The sequence below is a fragment of the Lithobates pipiens genome, unplaced genomic scaffold (genome assembly GCF_037356315.1).
Source record: "Lithobates pipiens isolate NorthernLeopardFrog02 unplaced genomic scaffold, aLitPip1_a1.2 Scaffold_13, whole genome shotgun sequence".
Classification (NCBI taxonomy): Eukaryota; Metazoa; Chordata; class Amphibia; order Anura; family Ranidae; genus Lithobates; species Lithobates pipiens.
The window spans coordinates 99,410,061-99,437,869 of NW_027507718.1; the positions used below are offsets into that span (position 1 = coordinate 99,410,061).

A 27,809-nucleotide genomic window follows, 5' to 3' on the forward strand; every position below is an offset into this window, starting at 1 on the left:
TTTTGTTTGTACTGCCAGAGGGTCAAAGATATGGACAGGCAGCGTCAAGATCCACTATTTTCCAAATGGATTTGTCAAGTGATTGATCAAGCTTCAGCTTAAAGAAGAAAATTCTCAGATTAAGAGCACACTCATCCAGGGCAATTAGTGCCTCTTGGGAGGTGCATCATCAGGCCTCTATGGCTCAGATCTGTAAGACTGCAACTTGGTCTTCGGTTCACACATTTATCCGATTTTATCAAATCGATATTAAAGGTCAGGAGGATATTGCCTTTGAGCACAGCATACACTGCAGGCTGCAGTATGAGTCCTCTGGCCTCCTGTTTCCTTGATTCTGTCTCCCCCCCTTCAGTTGCCATTGCTATGGGACATCCCACATAGTTATTACTATGGCTCTGTGTCCCCTGATGTAAATAAAGAAAATAGGATTTTTATAACAGCTTACCTGTAAAATCCTTTTCTTTGATGTACATCAGGGGACACAGAGGTCCCTCCCTTCTTCTTCTTATACACTTTGATTGCTTGGCTACAAAACTGAGGACTCCCAGTAGTGGGAGGGGTTATATGGGGAAGTTCACGCCTTAAGGGGCATGCCAGTGTCCAGCACCTGATGGTCCAATATAACCCACATAGTTATTACTATGGCTCTGTGTCCCCTGATGTACATCAAAGAAAAAGATTTTACAGGTAAGCTGTTATAAAAATCCTATTTTTCCTATTGCAGCCAGCGCAAGATGTACAGTACCCTGTCGCCGAGAACAAGCGCGATCGTGCTGGAAACATTTTTGCGGGCAGGTGCTGTAGCTGCCCTTGCGTCATATTTGGTGCTTCGGACCAGCATACAGACGAACGGGCTTCCTGATAGGAATTGGGTCCAGCGGACTTCCGGCGGGAAGATTTAAAACATGTTCTATTTCTAGGTCCGTCGGATTTCTGGGAAGAAAAAGTCCAACGGAGCCCACACACGATCGAATTGTCCGATGGATTGCGGTCTGCCCGACCAAGTCTGCCGGAAAGTCCGATCGTGTGTACGGGGCATTAGAGGAACAGGGCTCAGGTTTTTATTCAAATCTTTTCACAGTTCCAAAACCAAATGGAGAGGTAAGTCCCATTCTGGATCTCAAAGATCTGAACCGGCACTTAAATATCCGGTTCTTTCACATGGAATCAATCCGATCAGTTGTTTCTATCTTGCAAGGAGGGAAGTTTTTGGCATCGATCGATATCAAGGATGCATATCTCCACGTGCCAATATTTCCTGCTCACCAGAAATTTCCCCCCTCGAGAAAGAAAATCATCATTTTCAGTTTGTGGCCCTGCCATTCAGTCTAGCCACTGCACCGCGGGTGTTCTCAAAGATGCTGGCACCTCCTTTAGCCAGATTGAAAGCTCAGAGCATAACTGTCCTAGCCTATTTAGACGAGCTACTTTTAATAGACCATTCAGTCTCTGGTCTAAACCAAAGTTTAATCACAGCTGTAAACTACCTGGAATCTCTGGGTTGGATACTCAACCTAGAAAAATCCTCCTTAAAAACATCAAGGAGATTACAGTACTCGGGGTTGGTCATAGATACCATACAGAAAAAGGTATTCTAATGCCGCGTACACACGGCCGGACTTTTTGACAGCAAAGGTCCGACGGAACCAGTCCGTCGGACAATTCGATCTTGTGTGGGCTCCATCGGACCTTTGCTTGCCAAAAATCCGGTGGACTTTAGAAATAGAACATGTTTTAAATTTTTCCACCGAAACTCCGCCGGACCGAGAAATCCGTTCGTGTGTATGCTAGTCCGACGGACAAAAACCGACGCTAGGGCAGCTATTGGCTACTGGCTATGAATTTCCTTATTCTAGTCCAGTCGTACGTCATCACGTTCAAATCCGTCGGACTTTGGTGTGATTGTGTGTGGCCAAGTCCGTTCATTCGGAAAGTCCGTCGGAAAGACTGTCGGACCTAGTCCCTTGAAAAGTCTGGTCGTGTGTATGCGGCATTACTCCAGATAAGAGTCAGTTCCATTATAGGACTAATTCAACTTGTCAAAGCAAAGAAAAATCCTTCCATTCGGCTGTGCATGAGATTGTTAGGGAGAATGGTGGCCTCCTTTGAGGCCATCCCTTATGCACAGTTTCACTCAAGACTGCTACAAAACACCATCCTCTTGGTCTGGAACAAGAAGGTTCAGGCTTTGAAATTTCCAATAAGCTTATCCCCCGACGTACGTCAGAGCCTAAACTGGTGGTTGATATCCAGCAACCTCCAAAAAGGGAAATTCTTTCTGCCAGTATCCTGGAAAGTGATGACAACGGACGCCAGCCTTCTAGGCTTGGGAGCAGTCCTGGAAGAAGCTTCTGTCCAGAGGAGATAGTCCAAGTCAGAAAGAAACTTGCCTATCAACATTTTGGAGATTCGGGCAGTACGTTTGGCCCTAGGGTCCTGGACGCTCAGGCTACGGGATTTTCCTGTCAGGATTCAATCCGACAATGCCATGGCTGTGGCTTATATCAATCACCAAGGGGGCACAAGAAGTTGTGCAGCCCAAAAAGAGGTGAATCATGTTGTAGCTTGGGCAGAAAACAACATTCCTTGCCTATTTTCTTTCCAGGAATAGAAAATTGGCAGGTGGACTACTTGAGTCACCAGCAGTTATTTCCGGGGGAATGGTCTCTTCACCTCGACATTTTCCTAGCGATATGTCAGAAATTGGGTATTCCGGACGTGGTCCTGTTCGCGTCCAGATTCAACAACAAAGTCGACAACTTTGTGTCAAGAACAAGGGATCTGCTAGCATGCGGAACGGACACATTAGTCTTCCCATGGGATCAGTTTTCACTGATCTATGCATTTCCTCCAGTTCTGCTACTTCCACGCCTTCTCCGCAGGATCAAGCAGGAACGCAAGGAGGTGATTCTGGTGGCCCAGAAGATCTTGGTTTGCCGCGATCATAAAGATGGCGGTAGGAGTCCCTTGGACTCTGCCATTATGGCAAGACCTTCTCGCACAAGGTCCGGTATTCCATCCTACCTTACGGATGCTAAATATAATAGTTTGGCTATTGAAACCCACATTCTAAAGGACCGTGGGTTATCCCCTTCAGTAGTGTCTACTTTGGTTAATGCCAGGAATCCGGCTTCCAGAATCATTTACTACAGAGTCTGGAAGGCATATGTTTCCTTGTGTGGATCCAGGGGTTGGCATCCCCAGAAGTATGTCATAGGTAGGATCCTTGATTTCCTGCAAATGGGTATAGAAATGAAGCTGGCCTTGAGTACTATCAAGGGCCAGATCTCGGCCTTGTCAGTGTTTTTTCAAGGGCCTCTTGCTTCTCACTCTCTGGTGCGCCGTTTTATTCAGGGGGTAACACGGATCAATCCCCCTATCAAGGCACCTCTAAATCCTTGGGATTTAAATTTAGTCTTATCGGCTTTACAGAATCAGCCTTTTGAGCCTTTACGGGAAATTCCCTTGGTTCCTTTGACAAGGAAAATAATCTTTTTGGTTGCCATTTCTTCTGCTATAAGAGTATCGGAACTAGCGGCTCTGTCTTGTAAAGAGCCATATTTGATCATACATAAGGATAAGGTGGTTTTGCGTCCTCATCCTGAATTCCTACCAAAAGTGGTGACATGTTTTCATTTAAACCAGGATATTATTCTACCTTCTTTCTTCCCACAGCCTCAATCTAGGGAAGAGAAGGCACTACAATCCCTTGATGTAGTAAGAGCGATCAGAGTCTATTTAAAGGCGACCGCTCAGGTTCACAAAACAGATGCTTTGTTTGTACTGCCAGAAGGTTCAAAAAGGGGACAGGCAGCATCAAATTCTACTATCTCCAAATGGATTCGTCAAGTGATTGTTCAAGGTTATGGTTTAAGGAAGAAAGTTCCTCCTTTTCATGTTAAAACACACTCTACCAGGGCGGTTAGTGCCTCTTGGGCGGTGCATCATCAGGCCTCTATGGCTCACATCTGTAAGGCCGCAACTTGGTCTTCAGTTCATATATTTACCAGATTTTAGTAAATCGATGTTAAAGGTCATGAGGATATTGCCTTTGGGCATAGTGTACTGCAGGCTGCAGTATGAGTCCTCTAGCCTCTTTTGCCCTACTTTTTTTGTTGTGTCTCCATCCTTTCAATTGCCATTGTTATGGGACATCCCACATAGTAGCTACTATGGCTCCATGTCCCCTGATGTATGAAAAGAAAACAGGATTTTTAAAACAGCTTACCTGTAAAATCCTTTTCTTTGATGTACATCAGGAGATACAGAGGTCCCTCCCTTCTTTGGTATACATTTGTATTGCTTGGCTACAAAACTGAGGTACTCCCAGTAGTGGGAGGGGTTATATAGGTAGTGCACTTCTGGTCTTAGGGCGTGCCAGTGTCCATTGCCTAAAGGTGGCCTATTAACCCATATAGTAACTACTATGGCTCCGTGTCCCCTGATGTACATCAAAGAAAAGGATTTTACAGGTAAGCTGTTTTAAAAATCCTGTTTTTTGCTTGCCCATGATTGAGTGATGGACGTTGGCAAAGCTTTTTCTCATTTACTATGTTCTGGGGAAAATTCCCTTGCATAGTGCCACTTCTCTTGCAAAATAAACTGTATTTGTTTTTAGTAAATCAACTCCATTATTACCATACAGGTCATAGTAATATGATCCTTTTTTCATTTTTTTTTTTTAAATCAAAGGTGTTTAGACTAGACATGTATATATATATATATATATATATATATATATATATATATATATATATATATATATATATATATATAAAATCTCCCCTTCTAGCTGTTGTATAGCAAAACCCAAACAGTAACTGCATCTAATCCAGATGACAACTTTCCACCTAGCTTCTTTGATTTTTGATTTGACGTTTGTCAAAGTGTGTGGTCAAGACAGGACCACTCATAGCTTGGATTTCAGCTAAATGAGCAGGAATCAGCAGACAGTCAAGCTGTGTATAGTCAGCTTCTGACATCTCCTGCAGCAGAATAAAGTCTGATAATCCATGTTTGAGCAAAAGCAAACATGGGATATTAAGTCAGCCCACCAGTGTCCACCAATAGCATAAATTAAATTTCCGATATACAAATAATACCAGCACTGGGATTTAATTGCAGGTAGAGCAGCTGTATATTACTCCCTATACAGCAGGGGTCTCCAAACTATGGCCCTCCAGTTGTTCACAAATTACAAATCCATCATGCCTAGTCATGTCTGTAAATGTCAGAGTTTTACAATGCCTCATGGGACGTGTAGTTCCGCAACAGCTGGAGGGCCATAGTTTGAAAATTCCTGCTATACAGTATTAAGGGATAGCCCAATACTCCTCCACACTATATATACAGTGCTGACTTATAACATTAATGTTCAAAGAGCAAACAAGTAAGAGCGCACATTGAGCCTCCTTTTGCAGCCCTCCTACCCTGTTCACTCCAGCACAATATCAGGGGGGGTTGGCGCACACCATGGAGACCTGCTCCATGTCCACACAGTCAACAGGAAAGATTTGCAGTGACTCCCGCTACCCGCCTCATGGGTCTTGGAAAGAATCCAAGATGGAAACCGGCAACAGTACCTCACAGACAGGGAACAAACATGGCAGACATATTCCTCAGCCAGCGGCCAGGATACAGAGACTGATAATATGCATCTCAATAGCCAGGATGCAGACCCTGATAGTCCTGAAGGGTCCCTAGCTCCTTTACCTGTACCGCTGCCATGCACTCTGAACACTCTCCTCCTTGCCTGTTTTGGCAGACATGTTGCAAACCTACCACTAAATTAAACCACTACCACTACAGAGTTACAGAAAGCTACCACTAAATTGGCTTCTGACTTATAGCAAGATTTCCAGGAACTGGGATGTCGCTTAGACAGCATTGTTGATGATGATGACACTGGTTATAGAGTGGCACAAAACTCCACCATGATTACTGAACTTCATGATTGCCTAGAAGAAGCTTACACTAAAACTGATCTTGAAAATCAAGCCAGGCGATATAATTTCCGTGGTCGTGGTTTGCCGGAAATGGTTAAAGATCTCTCATCTATCACTTATTCTTTGATGCAATCTGCTGTCCCAGATATTGAAGAAATCCATCTGGAAATTGACCATATCCACAGAGCCCTAGTTCCCCTGAAACCTGATGGGCCTCCCAGGGATGTGATTGTGAAACCTAATTTCTTCAGGGTCAAGGAATCGGTCGTACGTTATGCCAAGGAACACCCGGATCTGGAAATTGAAGGCTACAAAATTTAGATTTTTGCGGACATCTCCCAAGATAATATTCAAAAATGGAGAGCGTTTAAACCTTTGCTTTCATCTCTGGTTCAGCGTGACATTCGCTACTGATGGAACTTTCCTTTCCACTTACAATTTACCTATAACAACAGATCATATTCCTTTTTCTACCTTTGCTCAAGGTGAAAAGAGCCTGCTGAAATTTGGATTTATCCCTCATAATCCCTCATCTGAGAACCAATCAAGATCCAATGGCCCTCCGTCTTCGCCTCTTTGGTCTTCCCCGTCATCACGGAAGTCCCCTGAATCCACACTGAGTTACGTGAGAACTCCCTGATACTGCTTCCTATGCTTTGTTACTATTCTATGTACCTTTGAACCTGGTGTTTTTTGTTCTCTGGGTCACCTTGGCCTTGTTGATTTTTTTATTTCTTCATGTTGCACCTTTTGATACTGGGTGTTTCTAAGTTTCTTTTACTCCTTTTTCTTTTTACTCCTTTTTCAGTTTTCCCCTTTTTTTCCCTTTTCTTCTTGAGGATTAGTCAGAATTTTGCCTGGACTTCTATGACATCTGTATGTTGGTGGGTGAGTTTATCTGTTTACAGTTATTTTTGTCCTTATCCATGTCTAAGTTAACTGATTCGAGTGGAACCATACGACTGCTTTCCCATAATGTTCAAGGGTTGGGTTCTCTCTCTAAGCATATTAAAGTGTTCAATTACTGTAAGTCGATAGGTACTGATATTGTAGCCCTATTTTGCCAATGCAACAGAGAAAAAACAGGGCGCTCTGTCTGTCATAACAGCTTTCATTAACTGAATGTTTAATATTGCAGGACAAAGAGGAGAGATACTTGTTGGTGAAAGGGCACCTGGGGGAAAACTTGATAAAGTTTCTGGTTTATTATGCCCCCAATACAAAGCAGGTAGCCCTTTTCCATTCCTTGCTTTGATCTCTGGCACCGAAATTTGAATGAGGGGATTCTAATTTGGTGTTGGATCACATATTAGATAAACCTCATCCTTCACACCTTCTATCCCCTTCTAAACAAAGCTGAAAATTTGCTCAGCTGTTACACCATTATGACCTTATTGATGCTTGGAGAGAGGTCAATCCTACCACTCGAGACTTTCCAGAGATCATAATTGATACTCACATATTGATCATGTGTTTCTCCTCTCCGGGCTATTACCCAAATAGATTTTGGCTAAGATAGTTTAGAATCCCTGGTCTGACCACGACCCTGTAGTGTTGATGTTCACTAATTTGACAATCAGATTGGCTAAATCTCACTGGAGATTAAAAGAATCTATACTCAGTAACGAATCTTACTGCTTAGATATCTTTACCCACTTGAAAATGTATTTTGATATCAATAAGGCCTTCAATAGGGTGGCCCACAAGGCTTCTGTGTGGGGCTTTTTGATCCAGTTAGCATCTAAACTTAAAAATGCTCATCATGAGGTGCTCACTGCCAAGACTAGAGACTAGCTACTCAACACAAATGTTCCCCACACCCTGACTTGTTGATGAAACCCAAACAGGCCCCTATGGAACTTAATATTTGCCTTACCACAAAGGCAGAGAAACATGTATGCTGGACCAATCATACGTTTTTCTATTGGCGTGTTTGACCGGGTTCGTTGTTAGCACGTAAGCTTACCCCTAAACATTCACAGCTGAAAATTAGACTCTCAGGCGGTAACCTTTCCCAACATCCCCAAAAGATTCTTCAGGAATTTCAAGATTTTTTACACATTTTAAACTATACAACCCATCCCAGGGTCACATTCCTGTTTCCATTAGTAACTTCCTGAACACCTTATCTCTGCCATCTCTCCTGGAGTCTCATAGAGAACTTATGGACCAACCCATTACATCTGAGGAAATACATAACACTATTAAGATATTGTCATTACATAAATCACCGGGCCCTGACGGCATCCCTAATAATTATTATAAAAAAAAATTCTGAACAGTTGGCTCCTCATATGGCTCTCTACTTTAATTTCTTGCAAGATGGTGGATAAGTCCCTTTAGATAAAAATAGAGCATACATCAGTGTCATGTTCTTTAACCCTGAATTCTCCCCGGAATAGCTCCAATGCCATTCCTATGGTGGCTCAACAAGGGGCTTTTTAGGATAGGAGACTACCTTAATGGGGCTCAACCATACTCATTGCAATATTTGAAGGACACATTCCAGATGCCCTCTGGCGAACTATTTAGATATAATCGGATTATTTATTTTGTACAATCTAAACTTAAGCTATTAGATGGACCCCTTATACTTACAAATTTTGAATTATCTTGTCAAATGAAGGGCCTCTTACGGGGATGGATATCTACGATATATATGCTACTCTTACTGACCCAACTGCTAAGCTCCCTTACATGACTCAATGGGAACGGGATTTTCCCGATGAGGTCCTCAAGAAATCGACAAACCGAATTACATTTATGTTGTTGACAGCTAGAATAACTATTGCTAAATACTGGAAGCAGTCGATTGGTCCCCTTGATCAAGTGAAGAATAAATTTAACTGGATCATGGTTAACGATAGACTTACCTGTATCCTTCGCAATTCTACTAAGAAATTTGATGCGACTTGGGATCCATGGATACGTTATTTATCTACACCTTAAAGTATTTCTGGCTGACCCTCTTCTTTCTTCTTCCTTCTCTCTCTCTCTCTTCCCTTTTCTCGGTTTAAAAATGTGCACAGTGGTTCCCTTTATACTGGCCCCTTTCCTTTCCCCCTCCCCACCCTTCCCCATCTCCTTACCCCTCCCCCCTTCCTCTGTTCCTTACACCATACTTCTTTCTCCCTATGACATTCATTCCTAATATTACATGTTAAAGTAGCTTGATGAGACAATACGCAACCGGTCCCTAGTTGATCAGAGATATATTTCTTGACTCTACCGTTAATTACATTTTGTTATGTTATATGGTAATTTTTTTATTGGTACTCCCACCAAACACATCTTATGTTGAGATTGCTCTGTCTTTAATTAAAAGGTCTGGTGTTTATGACCATTTTGAAGGAAAGGCACTCTCTGTGGGTGCTCGATGTTTACCTTTATTTATTGATTGTGCCTTAAATGACATTGTTACTTTAATGAAAATACCAGTGCAAATAATTATATTGCCTTTTTTATTACTATACTGCATATGCATAGCACTCTGGCACTTTGTGAAGAATTTTGAGGACTGGTTGGACACTTTTCATGGATTTATTTTTCTATTTTTTCTATGGCACTATAATTCTTTGCACTGGTATATACCGTATATACTCGAGTATAGGCCGACCCGAATATAAGCCGAGGCCCCCAATTTACCCCCAAAAAAACTGGCAAACTTATTGACTCGTGTATAAGCCGAGGGTGAGACATGCCTGTCCATCCCTGTGTGTGTGTCCGTCCATCCCTGTGTGTCCGTCCATCCCTGTGTGTCCGTCCATCCCTGTGTGTCCGTCCATCCCTGTGTGTCCGTCCATCCATCCCTGTGTGTGTGTGTGTCCATCCATCCATCCATCCCTGTGTGTGTGTGTCTCCATCCATCCATCCATCCATCCCTGTGTGTGTGTGTCTCCATCCATCCATCCATCCATCCCTGTGTGTGTGTGTCTCCATCCATCCATCCATCCATCCATCCCTGTGTGTGTCTCCATCCATGTGTGTGTGTGTGTGTGTGTGTGTGTGTGTGTGTGTGTGTGTGTGTGTGTGTGTGTGTGTGTGTCCAGCCTACCTTTGTCCCGAGCCTCCGTCCCGTGCCTTGCCTCCTTGCCTCCGTCCCGTGCCGTGCCTTGCCTCCTTGCATCCGTCCCGTGTCGTGCCTTGCCTTGCCCCCGTCCCGTCCCGTGCCGTGCCGTGCCGTGCCTTGCCTTGCCTCCGTCCCGTGCCCTCTTCGTCGGCGGCCATTGTAAAGTTCAAAAGCTGCGCCGCCGCCTTCGCCTGTGATAGGCGGAACACTGAATTTCCCAGCAGCCTGTGTTCCGCCTATCACAGACGTCGTATCATCCTCGTCCGTAGTACGAGGATGATACGATGTCCGTGATAGGCGGAACACAGGCTGCTGGGAAATTCAGTGTTCCGCCTATCACAGGCGAAGGCGGAGCCGGAGGCGCGGCTTTTGAATAGAATGGCCGCTGTCTGTCTGCTCGACACGCTGATCGAGCGGGCAGACAGTGATGACTCGAGTATAAGCCGAGGGGGGCACTTTCAGCCTCAAAAAAGAGGCTGAAAATCTCGGCTTATACTCGAGTATATACGGTATATATAAATAAAATACACTTCATGTAGTTTTGCTCTTTGAACATTGATGTTACAGGTCAGCTCTGTATATACTGTATAGTGTGAAGGAGTATTACATTAAATATGTTTTTACATTTGCTAGCTAGCATTACTTAATTCCCATTTGTATATTTGTCAAGTTCTTTAGCATTGTAATATTATCAGTAGATCACATAAGGAAAATGTCACTGAAAATCAAATGAAAATATGTTCTTAATTTGAAGGTGGGGGAACCTGAAGTTAAATACATGTATTTAGGGCAAGATTTAAATTTATGACTGTGTAGGCTCAGAGATGAAGTATGTTGAATTCTTATTATTGTATTTAACAGAAGTGATATATGCAGATTTATGCAGCATTAGTACACATAGTTATTCATTTGAATAGGTTTAGGCTAGCTGGTTTCATGCTGCAGAATATTTAATGAAAATATACTTATGCTTCATGAAATGTAATATATAATTCAATATAAAAATTATGAAAATATGAAAAGTTAGATAAGGTTTACCTAAATAAGGTAAATCTACTTTTGTATAATGTTTTTCTTTATTCCATCACTAGAATGACAATATAGTAAGAAAATACAGGCAATGCTTTTTTTACTTTATTGAAGAATACAACTTTTGTTTCCAATCAGTTGTATAGATACATTTTTTAATCATGCCAGAAACAATGAGTTAAATAATAAATGTACAATAAATAAGAGACATTTATGTACAACATGAAACCAGGCAACCACCACTTTTATATGTAAAGGCAAAACTTGGCTTTGGATAGAGTGGGTGAGGGTAATGCCGCGTACACGCGATGGGACTTTTCAACGGACTAGGTGCGACGTTCTTCCCAACAGACTTTTGGCAGAGTTCTGACGGACTTTCTGAACGAATGGACTTGGCCACACACAAGCACACCAAAGTCCGATGGATTCCTACGTGATGACTTACGACCGGACTAGAATAAGGAAGTTCATAGCCAGTAGCCAATAGCTGCCCTAGAGTCGGTTTTCATCCATAGGACTAGTATACAGACGAACGGATTTTTCGACCGGACTCGAGTCCGTCAGAAAGATTTGAAACATGTTTTATTTCCAGGTCCGTCTAACTTTTGGGAAAAAAAGTCTGCTGGAGCCCATACACGATCGTAATATCCAGATTTATTCCGTTGGACCTAGTCAATTGAAAAGTCCGGTCGTGTGTACGCGGCATTAGAGTCAAGTTTTTTTTTCTTTTTGCTGTCTGTGTTCCCATTAAGAATATTTTTGTACTGGTGACTGTTGTCACTGAAACAGAAAGCAAGCGGAAATCCAAAATGTTTAAGTTGTAATGATGGCATGAGGGGAGGGGAAATCTTCCAAAAAGAACACATGTTCCAGTAACAACTGTCTAATGCCCTGTACACAAGACCGGTTTTCCCGGTGGAATAAACTCAGACGGAATTCTGCTGAAACTGTCTTGCGTACACACGATCATTAGTCCGATCGTCAAGAATGTGACATACAACACATACGACGGGACTAGAAATAGGAAGTTCAATAGCCAGTAGCCAATAGCTTCCATCTCGTACTTGCTTCAGAGCATGCATCGTTTTTGGTATGTGGGAAGAGCATACAGGCGAGCAGTTTTCCCGATAGGAATTGGTTCCGTTGGAAAAATTTAGAACATGTTCTCTTTCTAGGTCCTTCAGAATTTTCAACATAACACACGATCGGAATATATGATGAAAAGCTCCCGTCTCACTTTTTCTGTCGGACATTCCGCTCATGTGTATGTGACATAAGATGGGAATTGCCATCACTTTGGGGAGATTTCCTCTCATTACCTGAAGGGAAATCTGCCCACCAGACACAGACAGATAAAAATAATCTGATAGGGTTTTAACCCTTTCTTATCCACAGCAAAAAAAAAAAAGAAAATCGACACTGCATTAAGACATTGCATACTTTGCTTTTCTAGTAGATTAATTTTTTTAGTTTTAAAACCTGATTTGGGGAAGGGCAGGCTATGGCTGTAGGATTCTTCCTAATGCCCCGTACACACGAGCGGACTTTTCAACATCCAAAGTCCGTCAGACCGAGTCCGTCAGACTATCCGATCGTGTGTGGGCTGCAACGGACTTTAGCTTCGCAAAAGTCTGACGGACTTTAGAAATGAAGCATGCTTCAAATTTTCCCGACGGAACTCCGCCGGACCCGGTCCCCTTCGAAAAATCCGCTCGTGTGTATGCTACTCCGACGGACTAAAACCGACGCTAGGGCAGCTATTGGCTACTGGCTATGAACTTCCTTATTCGAGTCGGGTCGTACGTCATCACGTTCGAATCCGTCGGAGTTTAGTGTGATCGTGTGTGGCCAAGTCCGTTCGGCCGAAAAGTCTGTCAGAACTCCGGCGGAATTCCGGCGGAACTCCTTTGGAAGTCTGTCGGACATAAGTCCTCTCGTGTGTACGGGGCATTAGTTTGCTTAGTTTGCTGCTGCCTGCCCTTCCCCCTGGCTATAGCATGCCCCCCTCCATTTTCTGCTGCCTGCCATTCTACCTGCATTGATGATGCAGTTGGCAATCTGCAACTCTTGATTTCTAGATTTTATAGGACAAGGGTTTGCAGCATAAAGAGCTTGGACAAAGTGGGACTCAGACCAGTGGACCTAGCGGTGGTTAAAGCACAGCTAATTTTTTAATATCCAGTTAGCAGCTTATGCCAATTGCCATCTATACCTGCACTGCCCAGCCACTGTATAATATTTTGGCTATTGTCTCTCAAATACACTCGCTTTTATTTCAAGATAAAACCCGTCTCATCTCTTCCTGTTATATTGCAGCCTTACCAAATTGCTTACATACTGTGCAGCCACTGAATAATATTTCTGGCTTTTGCCCCCTAGATAATACTCTCTAATTTTTTGAAAGATAAAACCTGCTTTTAAGACACAACATACAGCATAAAGGCATATCCCAAGTATGTAACTGCTTGAAGCATTGTTTTTTTCCCATATCACTCTTATAATCATAATAAAAGTACCCCCTCCTGTGTAATATATTTAAGAAATTCTATTTTTGCTCTGGTAAATGTTCCCCATAGCAGTGCCTGGCTCCCCATGTCCTTTTTGACATTAGCTTGCACATTAGCCTTGAAAATTGGCAGTGGATTTTCAGCAAACTTTGATGAATGCACACAGTGTGTCTAAGCAGCCCTGCATCACAACTCACATGAATAGGACTGGCTACATGTGTTCAGGTGTTCTGTGCATCCCTGTACAGTTAAACCCACCTCCCTCATGGGCATACGCTTAAGTAAGCCCGTATAGATAGGCAATTTTTATAACAATTATTACACCCTGTATAAGAACTTTTGTAAATATATTAGATATGAAGTATGCGCTGTACCAACACATAGAAAGACCTGTGGATTTTTTTACTAACTCATAGAAACCATCCAGAATTCAATATATTGAAGTCAATTTGAAAATTAAATGCAATTGGTTGTCATGGGTTAATATGCTTTTGTTATCTCTTTTCTTTATCGCCGGTAATTTCTTTATAGGAGAGAGAACACGCACAGTGTTTCAAAGATGTTCATTTTCTCTTTGCAGCTTTCTTCACCAAGAGATCATTTCTTCCAGTTTATGAGGAAAATAGTAAATACAGTAAGTAACTTTATGAGCACCTATACCTAAGTAGATTTGTATGGACTCATGGAATTTCATTCAAATTACAAGCTACTTTATGTAGATTAGTCTATTTCAACTTCCCAAGTCAGGTGGCAGCATATCATATACAGTAGAAACAATATTATAATTTTTTCTTAGGCAAAGAAATCTCACTCTTTGGCTTAGCTCAGCAGAGGAAGCAGACGCAAAAACCCTCTAGCAGGAAGGATGGCCATTGGTGCCATACTTTCCAGGGATGGGAAACTTAAACACTGAGTACCTTTTTTACCAGAGACTCTTCTGAGGGACCAAAAGACAATCTACCACTTCTCTCCATTCGCAAAGACAGTAGACCATGCAGGCTGTACAATATAAACACATGTAAAGGAGAGGCAGTCTGAAATCTTCTTTAGTGCACAATGGTGATATAGAGGGTTAGAGAGAAGGGGAATCCAAATTCTACTAATATAACAATAATAACTACCATTTTATTTTTAGAGGTTTATTTTATTTTAGGAATAATTGGCCTATACACACTGTTACTTTGTTATTACAGATTGTATCATTTATTTGTGTTTACCTGGACTGGAAGGATGCACAATGAACAGTTTCCCAAGAAACAACTATCAGTTTATAGGTACAAACCCTTTTTTAAGATTTTTTCTATGTTCTTTTTTTGTTTTGTTTAGATTCCATTCTTTTTTTAATAGTAGAAAGGGCTGATATGGTAGCCATTGCTTACTGTCAACAACTTATTGGAAGTGCCAGAATAAAGCCATAGAGGGTTCCAATTTCAGCTGATTCAACAGGGACTGGCCGAGATTCGAACCATGTATGGCCAGGCTAATTGTACCCAGATTGATTGATTGATCAACTTGGGTACAACCAGCCTTTCAGATTTTAGATATGATTATTGCCAGTAACTATAGCTAGCAATAATCATTGTGTGTACTGGCAGGGAAGGCTCTCCCCCCACTCCCCACCAGAAGAACTGAATACAACAGTTCCGCGGGAAGGATTACCTCTCATCAACACTGACTGGGTTGATGGGGGAATCAAACCATTTTGCAGAAAAGTATGTATGCCCAGCTTAAGACTAAAAAGCAGTTTACAATATGTTAGCATTTTTTTTTCAAGAAACTTTGCTAAGCCCCTAGGTGGAAATAATGTTTTTATATTATCACCAAAAAGTCTTAATACACTACAAGGAAAATACAAAGAAAATGGACCTCATAGTATAGTAAATCAATATTCAAATTTAATTGAACATACAATTTACTCAAGTCATAACTTTTAATCCCTCAAGACATTCGTAGGTCAATAATGCATTATATATTACATTCAATCATAAAATCCTCAATTATGTAATTAGGTAGATGATAAGTCCCCTCCAGTCAGCTCCAGTTCCTTCACATATAACAGCACCTCCAGTATATTTTCCTCCATTTTATCCTTAGGACTGATGTATAAGCAAAAAACAAGTAAGAGATTATTGTGCAGTGTGTTTAAACCCAACGTCCAAACACATGCATAATATACACTTACACAATAATAATCCACATTACATACACAGCCCTTGTTGCTTGCCAAATTGCTTGTTGTGCAATTTCAGTGTGCCGTCCCTTTAGGGACCATATCACCCATGCTCAAAGTGGACAAAGGCATACCAAAAGTATCCTAGTGGCCCAATCAGAGTCTTTCTAGCATGTCCCTGTTGATGTTAAAGAGCCCTCCTAAAATTGTTTCACAGAACCCAAAGGTACAATTCCTCAAATTTTCTTCCTCCGGTTCAATGCACCAAAAGGTAAAATTAGCAGAGCCCTTAAACACTATGAAATATACCACCTCCACAATAAAATGTGCGCTCATCAGAAGCAATGTCATGCCAAACCACGGGGAAGTGTAAAGTTTGTATATTTTTGTGCTGGTTTTTAGATATTTATGAGTTGAAACACCACGGGGTGCTATTTTACCAGCAGTTTGGGGAGGTTGAGCTGAGCGCAGGTAAAGTGGGTTATTTAATGTATGCTGCTCTGTGTACTTTTCTTTTAACTCCCCTGTTTATTTTTTTTCTCTGTCCCCTCTTACCTTGTCCCCAGGGTTGTCCTCAAAAACATCCAACATTGCCTGGTGTAATCCACCTCTTGGCTTCTGCACACCAGTTCCTGTGCTGCCATCTAAAGCAGCCCCAGATAGTGCTTAAAAAATGTCTGTAAATGATCTAACTTGACTTATTGCTGTACTGCATTACCATAGCATAAACAATGAGCTTGTCAGTATTCTGAGAATACAGAGAAATACATTTTAGATGGTACTTTTGATAGAAGGCACTTTTCTGAGTTAAGAAAATAATTTTCTTTTTTTAAATCAGAGTTTAGCATCACTTGAAGGCAATGAGAGAGTATTCATTGAAAAAAATATTAGATTAATGTAGGAAATAATCTAATTTCAAAACTATAATAACTTGGAAGTGTTTTTGTTGTAGATGGAGTTAAAGAAGATATCCAAGATATTCAATGTGGCACCCAATTTGCTGACTGTGCCATCGACTGCATGAACAATTGGAAAACATTTTGACAGATTACTAAAGATATCTACAGATGTTTGATTTTTTTCAAGATATGTTTATTTTAAAGCTACTGTCCATTAATAGCAGAAGTAAAGTTATTCACTGATTTTTATACACTATATTACCAAATTTATTGGGACGCCTGCCTTTACACACACACACACATGAACTTTAATAGCCTCCCAGTCTTAGCTATAACAGCTTCAACTCTTCTGGGAAGGCTGTCCACAAGGTTTAGGAGAGTGTCTATGGTAATGTTTGACCATTCTTCCAGAAGTGCATTTGTGAGGTCAGGCACTAATGTTGGAGAGAATGCTTCGGGTTGAGGTCAGCACTCTCTGCAGGCCAGTCAGGTTCCTACACCCCAAATTCGCTCATCCATTTCTTTATGGACCTTGCTTTGTGCACTGGTCCAAATCAGAGAATTATGGTGTGGGGTTGTTTTTCAGGAGTTGGGCTTGACCCCTCAGTTCCAGTGAAAGGAAATGTTAAGGCATTGGCATACCAAGACATTTTGGACAATTACAGGCCCCTTCCTGTTCCAAGATGACTGTGCACCAGTGCACAAAGCAAGGTCCATAAAGACATGGATGAGCGAGTTTGAGGTAGAGGTATTGACTGGCTTCCACAGAGTCCTGACCTCAACCCGAAAAAACACCTTTGGGATGAATTAGAATGGAGACTGCAAGCCAGGCCTTCTTATCCACCATCAGTGCCTGACCTCACAAATGTGCTTCTGAAACAATGGTCAAACATTCCCATAGACACACTCCTAAACCTTGTGGACAGCCTTCCCAGAAGAGTTGAAGCTATTATAGCTGCAAAGGGTGGGCCAACTTAATATTGAATCCTATGGACTAAGACTGGGATGCTATTAAAGTTTATGTGCCTGTAAAGACAGGTGTCTCAATACTTTTGGTAATATACTGTATCTCCAGATAAATAAATCCAGGTAATTTCACTACTGCAGCTAAGTGAACGTCTACAGTATGTTAATTCTTAAATATTTCAGAATTTCCTAAGAATTCAAATCTTGGATAGTTATTGGTCTTAAATAGTCTGAAAAGCATCCGATTGACCTAGCATTTACAAAAGTATTTCACAGGCTTTAAGACCCATCATTTAAGTGCTTAAAGAGGGTTTATTGGACATAATATAAAAACTCGTACCAAAAAAAAAAAAAATCAAGCAGAAGTCAAAGGATTAGTCACAACATTGTCTGTGGGGCTCCCTGCAGCTGATCTTTTCCCCAGGACTGACTTACCCTTTAACACTTTGCTTCTTCTTATCAGATCTGCTCCCCTTTTAAATAGTGATCTGGTAAGCTGTTGACTGGTGAGGTAATAATCAAAAAACAGTAAGAGAAACGGAGGAACCACATAGCATTAAAATGGATAAAGTGGGAGAAAGAGGTTCTTGCAGGTGAAGCCACATTTCAGGAAAGACCTCTGAAAAGCAATGAGTAGCACAGTAGTGACATCACCAACTGCCACTACATTGCTCAGGGAGTTACTCCACATCTCATGAGAATAGCAGTCATCCAAAGCAGGACTGAGTAGGATATGTATATTTTGGAGGAATTCAAGCCAACAGTGAAGTTTTGAAGGTAATGGTTTGCATCAAGTAATTTTTCTATTTAAAGGTCCCCACACACACTACAAGTGTACATTCTCCTTTAACTATATGAATTATCTATGTGTTGCAATAGCCTGCCTGAATGGATACAAAATAAATTAATTGTTTAGGTAGGTCCTCATATCATAATGGTGACTGACGTTTTCCCTTTTCATAATTCTAAAGCAGATTGAATATAAGGATTGTGGTGTGTGTATATTGAGCTTTGGACAGCAAATCTTCACTTTGAGTACAACCAAAGAAAGGACCCAAGAACAAAAATAGTAAAATGATTTACAAAAACTTACCATCCACCAAGATTGCTCGGTATGAGTATCTGTCAGTCACATGATTACATCATGGTCATATTAGTCTCAGTGTTGTAATGGGGGAAAACTCCAGAGAAAGCACTAAGCCAATTGCAAGATCAGAATTTTTTTTATTTTTTATTAGTATACACGGTTTATATAGCGCCAACAGATTACACAGCGATTTACAATGTATAGGGGGGACAACACAATTACAGTACAGTTCAATACAAAAGGTACAGGAGGGCCCTGCTCGTAGAGCTTACATTCTAAAGGGAGGGGGTGGTGGTACAAAAGGTAATAGCTGCAGAGAATGATTTGAGGGAAAATGGCTGCAGGTTAAAATATAAAAGGTGTTAATACCTAGGGATGAGCTAAGTGTTAGGTCTAGACTTTAGTTCAGACTGAACATTAGCTGTTTGGATGTTCGTTGGAATCCTGGTCTTTTGGAAAGTTTTGTTCAGATGAAAGTACCATAATACATTGCCAAATCCATCACTAGCCAATGTCTTCAAGTACAAGACTTTGGCAAATGATGGTTTTGACCTATATTGGAGCCCACAAAAGGAGGATCCTAAAAGAGTGTATTTTGCATGTAGTGTTTTTGGGTGAGTACATGGGGTTAATTAATTTAATGTTCTTTTATGTTTGAGCTTAGATTTATTTGGCCTTTATTTTGTTAGGCGTTGGTGTCACTACAACAGCTGCCCTTTGCAGTGGAGCACCGCAGATTATTGAGGTGCTGTCTAGTCCACCAAAGTACCACAATTTATAGTGCCATCCAAGCATCACAGTTTACAGTGCAACAAAGAACCACTTACCCCCATACAGCTCTTCCAAAAGCTGCAAATAAAAGTAGGGAGTAAGCTCCACATTTTCACCATCCTGTCTAGCAGGTCCACAGGGAGAGGCAGATATTCCCATGAAGCTATTACCACGGTGATTGTGTATCATCTGCAGGCAGAGCATATTTGCTGTTTATTTTAGTCACTGGTCATGCTATACAGCCAAAGCATGTGGAGGAGGCGGTGGAATGACTAATAAAGACTTCATTTTAATACTCCTCTGTCACCTACGTGCAGACTAGCTCGCAATCCACCACAGTTGCCAAAACAATCTATCCTACAACCTCATCCACAGTTACTCCTTCCATTGCCCCGTCAACTGTCTGAGGAATCTGCTGAATTATTTAAGTACAGTTTGGGCCACTTGCTGCATGAGAATGCAAAATGAATAATGTGCTGAAGAGGAGAGCAACAGAAGCCTAGACGGAGAGGACAACAGGCAGGAAGAACTAATAGGCAGTGATGTTCCCGCAGTCACAGGATACTACCCTAATTTGGATGCATAGATGAGGAGGGAGGGGATAATGATGAGGTGTTTGACTGCACTTGGGTGCCCGATAGAGCAAAGGAAAAAAGTGAGGGAAAGATGCAACCTCATGGAGGAAGGATGTCTTCCAGGGGCAGCCCACAGAGAAGGGAAAGGAGAAGATGGCCTGTTACACCACATGTTAGAGGTGCATGGGTGCAGGGAACTATTTTACCTTAGTTTTCTACCCAGAGATCACCCATGTGGGCCCTTTTCAGCATTGTGCAGCAGACCTCACTATTGTTATTTAAAGTCTCTGCTAATCCAGCATATCAAGAATGACAATACCATTGGCCATTTAGGTAACACATGTATTAAGAGGCATCTGGCCTCTTACCATGTAGCTCATTTTGAAAAGCATTTAACTTTCTTCAGGTCCTCCCTTTCCATCTCTACCCCCACTATGCATGAGTTTCTCTTAGAAACCTCCAGTGGTAAGGATGACAGTGTATCAAGGGGTGCCAAAGGTTTACCATATGGCTCGCTAGTGGGTAAGAGGACCTGCATGCAAAGTAGGGGCAAGCATAGACAGCAACCTTGCTCTGAATCTTTCAACCCCACCCCACCAGCTGGCAGGCATGTTTCTCTGCCCCAGCTGCTAGAACAAAAAAAAAATACTCATGCTCAGCACCTAAATGCCAACTTGGCCAAATTTCTAGCTTAACAATTTCTGCCTTTCCAGCTGGTGAATTTTGCCCCTTTTCAGGAATTTCCAGCCACAGTGGCAGGTTCCTGGACACTATTTCACCCTTAAGGCTATCTGTGCCCTTCACCTTCACATGGAAGACAATGTTTGCATGTTGCTGGACCAAAACGGTCAGCAGCAAGGTCCACGTGAGCAAAAACATATGATTCGCAGACCACTGGGTGATTGACTGGCAGACAGGAAGGATGCAGGACAGAGCACACTCCTAGAGCTTTTGCAGGCACCACACTTCCTTACAGCTAGTGGTGACAATTCCAGAGCTGTCACCTCCAACTCATCCTCAATGCCCTGTTCTGCTGAGTCATCCTCTGATATTTTACACTTAAAACTTGGATCAAGGTGGGTTGCCAATCAAAATTGGTGCCTCTCCTTAATGCCACAAATCCTAAGTTCTTTTTACAGGCTCTGGGGTATGAGGGAGCTAATGTCCCCCAAATTACTGGAGGTAGAGGAACCTGAGTCCTTGTGGTCGCTGAGGTTGACAATGTCCTGAGTTACCTCCCCCCAACCATGTGTTACTCCCTGAGTTTGGGAGGCATTAAACTCACCCTTGGAAGATTACTCTATGTCATCTCCAGCCTCCCAGCCTCAATGCCCCCACGACAACTATCCTCCTCATCCTATTCCTCCTGTGCTTCCTGTGTCCCCACAGAGACAGTCGGAATAGAGTAGGCCATGAAATGCAAGGACGTCCTCCTCTACCTCCTCCTGCTCTTCCTTAAGTGCACTGTCCAAGATGCCACTCAGTGCGTACTCCAGCGGGAACACAACTGGTACTCTGCCATAGATGCACCGATTATCACGACTTACAGTTCCTGCCACCTCCACAGATGGTGACAATACAGCACATACACACTTATCAGCAGCCACTGGTATTGGGAAAAGAAGCCCAGCTCTCCCTCATGCCATATTCGCACAGGTTCTCATCAATGGCCCTCTGCTGCATGTGCAGCCACTGCCATATGGCCAGTCGAGTTTTACCTGGTGGGCATGTCATCAATAAGGAGGTTTGTAGGTAGATGGAATTCCCACTGAATTTCACCCAGCCAAACACTGGCTGGGTAGGACCACCTGTAATGGCTACAAACTCTTCTAGCCTGCTTCAGAAGATTGTAACCTAAGGTACCAATCCTGCAACTGCTGCCTCAGCAAATTGAGGACTTGCGTTAGGCAAGGCTCATGTGTCGGCTCATGTGTCAACTTTCCCTGCCAGAGGGTGAAACAGCAGGTTTGTGCTGTTGATGCACACCACCATATCTAGCACAAGTTGCCATGGGGTTAACCACCTCTGGGCCTGTGCCTACAGAGCTGAAAGAATCTATGCCCACAGTGTGGCTCCTGTTCCTTAGGCATACCAGCTGCTGCACTGCGTGGTATCATTAAGGCTAGGTTCACACTGGCGCGGCTAGGAGAACCGGATGTGATTCGCACCACACTGCAGTGCAAATCACATCCGATCTCTGTGCGATGCGAGTTCAGCCATACAGATAGTATGGCTGAATTCGCATCACACCCGCCACAAACTCGCACAGGACCCTTTTTTTGGTCCGCAGCAGAATCGGATCGCATGGGTGTTCACACCATGCGATCCGATTCCTGTCCGAGTTTGCAGATCACACTGCGATATGCGAACTGATCTGGGGGTGTCATTAAGGTTTCACTGACACTCCCAGCAGTCCGCATAGGGCAGTGTGAACTTCCGGCGGGAGGCATGTGATGGCAAGAGCTGCAGTAAGGGTTGTTGTCTGAACAATGCTTTTTAAAAAAAATCAGTCCTCATCCCGCAGGTCTGTCTGCTGCCCACACCTATCTGCAGTGGCTGCGTCACATGGTGGCCAATTATTTGGGGGTAAGACTAAATGTAGAGACCCCCTGAGCAGATGACCCCATGACTACTGGGTCACAAAGATTGACCACTGGCCAGATCTTGCCCAGTGTACAACTGAGCTGCTGGGCTGCCCTGCAGCCAGCATGTTCTCTGATTTTGCATTCAGTGCTTTAGGGGGCTTTGTAGTAGACAAAATAGAGAGCCTGTCCACTGACACTGTTGACTGGCTGAAATTTGTAAAAATGATAAAGTCTTGGATCAGCAGCAGCTACCAAGTCTGTGCTGCAAATGCTGCTAAATAAATATTAAGGGGTCCTACCACCCTCGAAAAACCATCCAAAGCTACTCCTTTCATTGTTGCAGGCCACAAAATATATCTCAGATCCTGCCACCATTGCCATGTCCGGTCTCTATGAGCACACCCAGCCACTGTTGGGACATCCATCTACCTGCCACTGTTAACATCTTCTGCCACTGTTGTAGGCCTGCTACCATTTACGTCTAAAAATGGAACCATAACTACTGTTCTTTGCAATGGCAAATTTAATATGGAAGCTGTTTTACAGTTGCAAATGCTGCAAATTATGTTTGAAGGGGTCCATCTTGTGCTCTGAAGAATTTTATTTGTGGGGTTACAGAGTTTGGACACCAACACCCAAAACCACGTTTTTTTGCAGATGTGTAACAGTTGCAGATACGATGAATGTTTGTAAAGGCAGGGTCCATCCTGTACCCTGCATACATTTTTCTGTGGGGTTGCAGTTGTCACGCACCACCAAACCCCAATATGGTCATGGCTGTGGTATGGTAGCACAAAACATATGATTTGTGGCTAGGGTCAATCTTCTCTGCAATTATTTTCATGTTGGGTTAATTAATGGAGACAAAGCACCATAAATAGCCTAAGCCTAAGGCCCCTGTCACACTGATCAGCATGGGCGCAGCATAGCGCACCCATGGTTTTCATGCATGCAGGACTTTTGGCGTGATTTCAGAAAATGCACCAAAACTGCCCGATCTAATGGAAGTCTATGACAAAAAGCATGTAACCTGCATGAAAACCGCAGGTACCCTGTGCTGCACCCATGCTGTGAGAAAACAGCAGTGGATCAGTGTGAAAGGTGCTTAATTTTTGCAAAAAGGATGTAGATATTTTAAAAACTTTTGGTCTGGGTAAACTGTGTTTGGCCATTCATTTTTTTGGTTGAATTTAATTTCATTAAAAAGTAACAATACATTAGGTTTCTTCATGCTGCTTCACAGCTGTGAAATTTGTAACACACACTCTTTAATATAATGTGGCCTAAAAGGATTTTCTTACGTGAAAACTGCCAGGTCTCACTCCTTACCTCCTGAAATTCGGGCCAATAAAACGTAGTTTGAAATATGTGTATATACAGTTGTGCTCATAGGTTTACATACCCTGGCAGAATTTATGATTTCTTGGCTATTTTTCTGAGAATATGAATGATAACACAAAAACATTTCTTTCACTCATGGTTAGTGTTTGGCTGAAGCCATTTATTATCAATCAACTGTGTTTACTCTTTTTAAATCATAATAGCAACAGAAACTACCCAAATAACCCTGATGAAAAGTGTAAATACCCTGGTGATTTTGGCCTGATAACATGCACACAAGTTGACACAAAGGGGTTTGAATGGCTATTAAAGTGATTGTAAACCTTTTACAACCACTTTTTACTACAGGCAAGCCTATAATTAGGCTTACCTGTGCCGATGTCATCAGCACATGCCCACTTAAGCAAACTGAAGCAATGGCACGTACGTGCCATTGCTTCAGTTACACTGTGCTGTTACTGGTGGATCCTGCACGCATGCGCGGGAGTGACGTCATTGCGGCTCCAGCCAATCACAGCGCCGGAGCCATGATACCCATAAGTGACCCCCGGGAGAGATGTCAGCCACCGGAGCGGTGAACGAGGACTGCTGCGGGGGCTTCGATCTCAGGTAAGTAATTCATAATGAGCTAGCATGCTATGCTATTTAGGGTTTACAACCACTTTAAAAGGTAACCATCCTCACCTGTGATCTGTTTGCTTGTAATTAATGTGTGTGTATAAAAGGTCAATGCATTTCTGCACTCTTGTCAGACCCTTGCATCTTTCATCCAGTGCTGCTTTGACGTTTCTGGATTCTGAGTCATGGGGTAAAGCAAAAGAATTGTCAAAGGATCTGCGGCAAAAGGTAGTTGAACTGTATAAAACGGGAAGGAATATAAAAAGATATCCAAGGAATTAAGAAAGCCAATCAGCAGTGTTCAAACTCTAATCAAGAGGTGGAAAATGAGGGGTTCTGTTGAAACCAAACCATGGTCAGGTAGACCAACTAAAATTTCAACCACAACTGCCAGGAAAATTGTTCGGGATGCAAAGAAAAACCCACAAATAACTTCAGGTGTAATACAGGACACTCTGAAAACGTGGTGTGGCTGTTTCAATAAGCACAATAAGGAGGCACTTGAAGAAAGATGGGCTGCATGGTTGAGTCTCCAGAAGAAAGCCATTACTAAGCAAATGCCACAAAGTTTCCCGTTTACAATACCCCAAACAGCACAGAAACAAGCCTTAAAACTTCTGGCACAAAGCTATTTGGACTGATGAAACCAAAATTGAGCTTTTTGGCCACAACCATAAATGTTACATTTGGAGAGGCATCAACAAAGCCTATGGATGAAAGGTACGGAGGTGGATTGCTGATGTTTTGGGGATGTGTGAGCTACAAAGGAACAGGAAATTTGGTCAAAATTGATGGCAAGATGAATGCAGTATGTTATCAAAAAATACTAGAGGAACATTTGCATTCATCAGCCAGGAGGCTGCGCATGGGTCGTACTTGAACATTCCAACATGACAATGATCCAAAACTCAAGGCCAAGTCGACCTGTCATTGGCTACAGCAAAATAAAATGAAGGTTCTGGAGTGGCCATCTCAGCCTCCTGACCTCAATATCATTGAGCCACTCTGGGGAGATCTCAAACATGCAGTGCATGCAAGACAGCCCAAGAAGTACAGGAACTGGAGGCTTTTTACCAAGAGGAATGGGCAGCTTTACCATCTGGGAACATAAAGAGCCTCATCCACAAATACCACAAAAGACTTCAAGCTGTCTTTGATGTTAAAGGGCGCAATACATGGTATTAAGAACTGGGGTATGTAAACTTTTGATCACGGTCATTTGGGTAGTTTCTGTTGCCATTATGATTTAAAAAGAGTGAACACAGTTGATTGACAATAAATGGCTTCAGCCAAACACTAACCATGAGTGAAAGAAGTGTTATGATTCATATTCTCAGAAAAATAGCCAAGAAATCATAAATCATATGTACACTTATGAGCACATCTGTATAATTTCTGAAAATATTTTTCTCTTTTCTCCCAAGAGGATGTTAATGTTTGGATTAACAAATAGAGCCTGTCTGTTTTCTCCCTCTTGAATTGCCTCTGATGAGCACTATTTATATTCTGTGCAGAAAATTTGAAGAGTCTGATGGATTATTTCTGACTGAAATATAACATCTCCTTGCATCCTAAAATAGCTTCTCTTAAAAAGAGCATTACATTTGTGATATAGTTATATAGGCTATCCTAATAAATATGGTACATTTTATTTGATGGCAGAAATAAGCCAACTCTCTGCCTCTATATTTGCCCAATTTCAAAAAGGATTAGATTGTGTTCTAAAAAATGTGTACAATTTCCATTATCAGTGTGCATCCAAATACAGTTTATTTTACAATTTCAGGCTCCCATTAACACATATGAGAAATATGTACTCTATTTTTATTATCTCCACAAATATACAGTCTAATTTAATTAAAGGGTAGGTTTACGTTTTGAACATGTTACACCCCTATTTAGGTTTCAACATGTAACATGTAACATGCTCAAGCAGACCACCCCCTCTCCCCCTTTCACCCCCATTTCCCTGTGACAGCAGGTGGGGGTTTCTCTCTCCCGCAGCTCCTGTCACATTAGGACCCCTTTCACACTAGGGCGGTTTTCAGGTGCTTTAGCACTGGAAATAGTCTCTGCTAAGCACCTGAAAACCACCTCCCATTCATTCAAGTGTGACTTCATTCTGGCGGTGTGCTTGTGGGACACTCCGAAAAGTCCTGCAAGCAGCATCTTTAGGGCGGGTTGGAATCGCTGTATTTAGCGCTCCCAAACCGCCCTGCCTCGAATTAATGTGAACTATATAAACAAGTATACCGCACTGTCTAAACACTAGCAGCCAGCACCGTGGTGTAGAAATAAACAAAAACAAATATAAAAAATGTTCAGCGCTAACAGATAACCAATATCAAAAATAAGATTGACATGTAAGAAATTATTAACAAATACAAAAATACACTGTGACATGTATTCAATGATGAATAGTGCTCATATGTTAGAAGGCCAGTATGGTGGCCTGAATTTATGGGAGGAGCCCGGAGGGGTAATTAATCAGCCCGTTCAGCTGTGTTCCTTGTCGGCCAGTATGGTGGCCGGAATTTATGGGAGGAGCCCGGAGGGGTATTTAATCAGCCCATTCTGCTGTGTTCCTTGTCGGTTCCTGTGTGCGATAGTTACTACGTCACAGATCTAGGGCCGACTATTCAAGACCATTCGATAGAGTGAGTGCAGTGTTCGTGAGTTCCGTGTTTGTCAAAAGTCCTGTCTTCGTCCTCGTGTTACAGTCTGTTTTGTCGTCGTGAGCGTTCGTGTATTTGTCTGAGTGTCGCAATACTCGAAACTTGCCGGTGTCGTACAATGCCTCTGGTCCAGCTGTCGCAGGTAGGGCTTCGGCTCCCATTTCTCATTTCATGTTATTTCATGTCACTAAACTGTGATGCGTTGAACTCACGAACCACTCACTGAAATGTCACCATCGTATTTTCCAATATTGTTTCACGCATCCGTTACCTCTAAACATTCGTGCTCCTTGCTTCTCGAAAGAAGTCGTAGTCACCCGTCCGTGACACCACATCATTTCACAAACCTTTCGACCATATCACTGGTCCCTACTAAAACGTCCGAATCGTTCGGATCATTTCGAAAATTCCCAATCAGACATTCTAAGTTCTAAATTAACCGGATCATTTCAATCATTTCAATCATTTCATTTAATTTCATTCATTTCGGTCACGAGTCGCGCTCCGATTCGAATCTAGTCGCATCTCCGATGCACCGATTCGCTCCAATGTGCCCCAGTTATCGGCCTCAT

At 42.3% G+C, this 27,809-nt stretch overlaps 1 protein-coding gene across 1 annotated transcript in view; it reads left to right on the forward strand.

Annotated features, from left to right (window-relative positions):
• LOC143976023 (uncharacterized) overlaps positions 1–16,938 on the forward strand; it is a 58,002-nt gene extending 41,064 nt beyond the window's left edge. Inside the window, exons 3-5 of the mRNA XM_077478530.1 lie at positions 14,131–14,184; positions 14,744–14,824; positions 16,673–16,938. Of these exons, the coding sequence (XP_077334656.1) occupies positions 14,131–14,184; positions 14,744–14,824; positions 16,673–16,764 (227 nt within the window). The 3' untranslated portion in view covers positions 16,765–16,938. The remainder of the gene's footprint in view (positions 1–14,130; positions 14,185–14,743; positions 14,825–16,672) is intronic.
• The last annotated feature ends 10,871 nt before the right edge of the window (positions 16,939–27,809 follow it).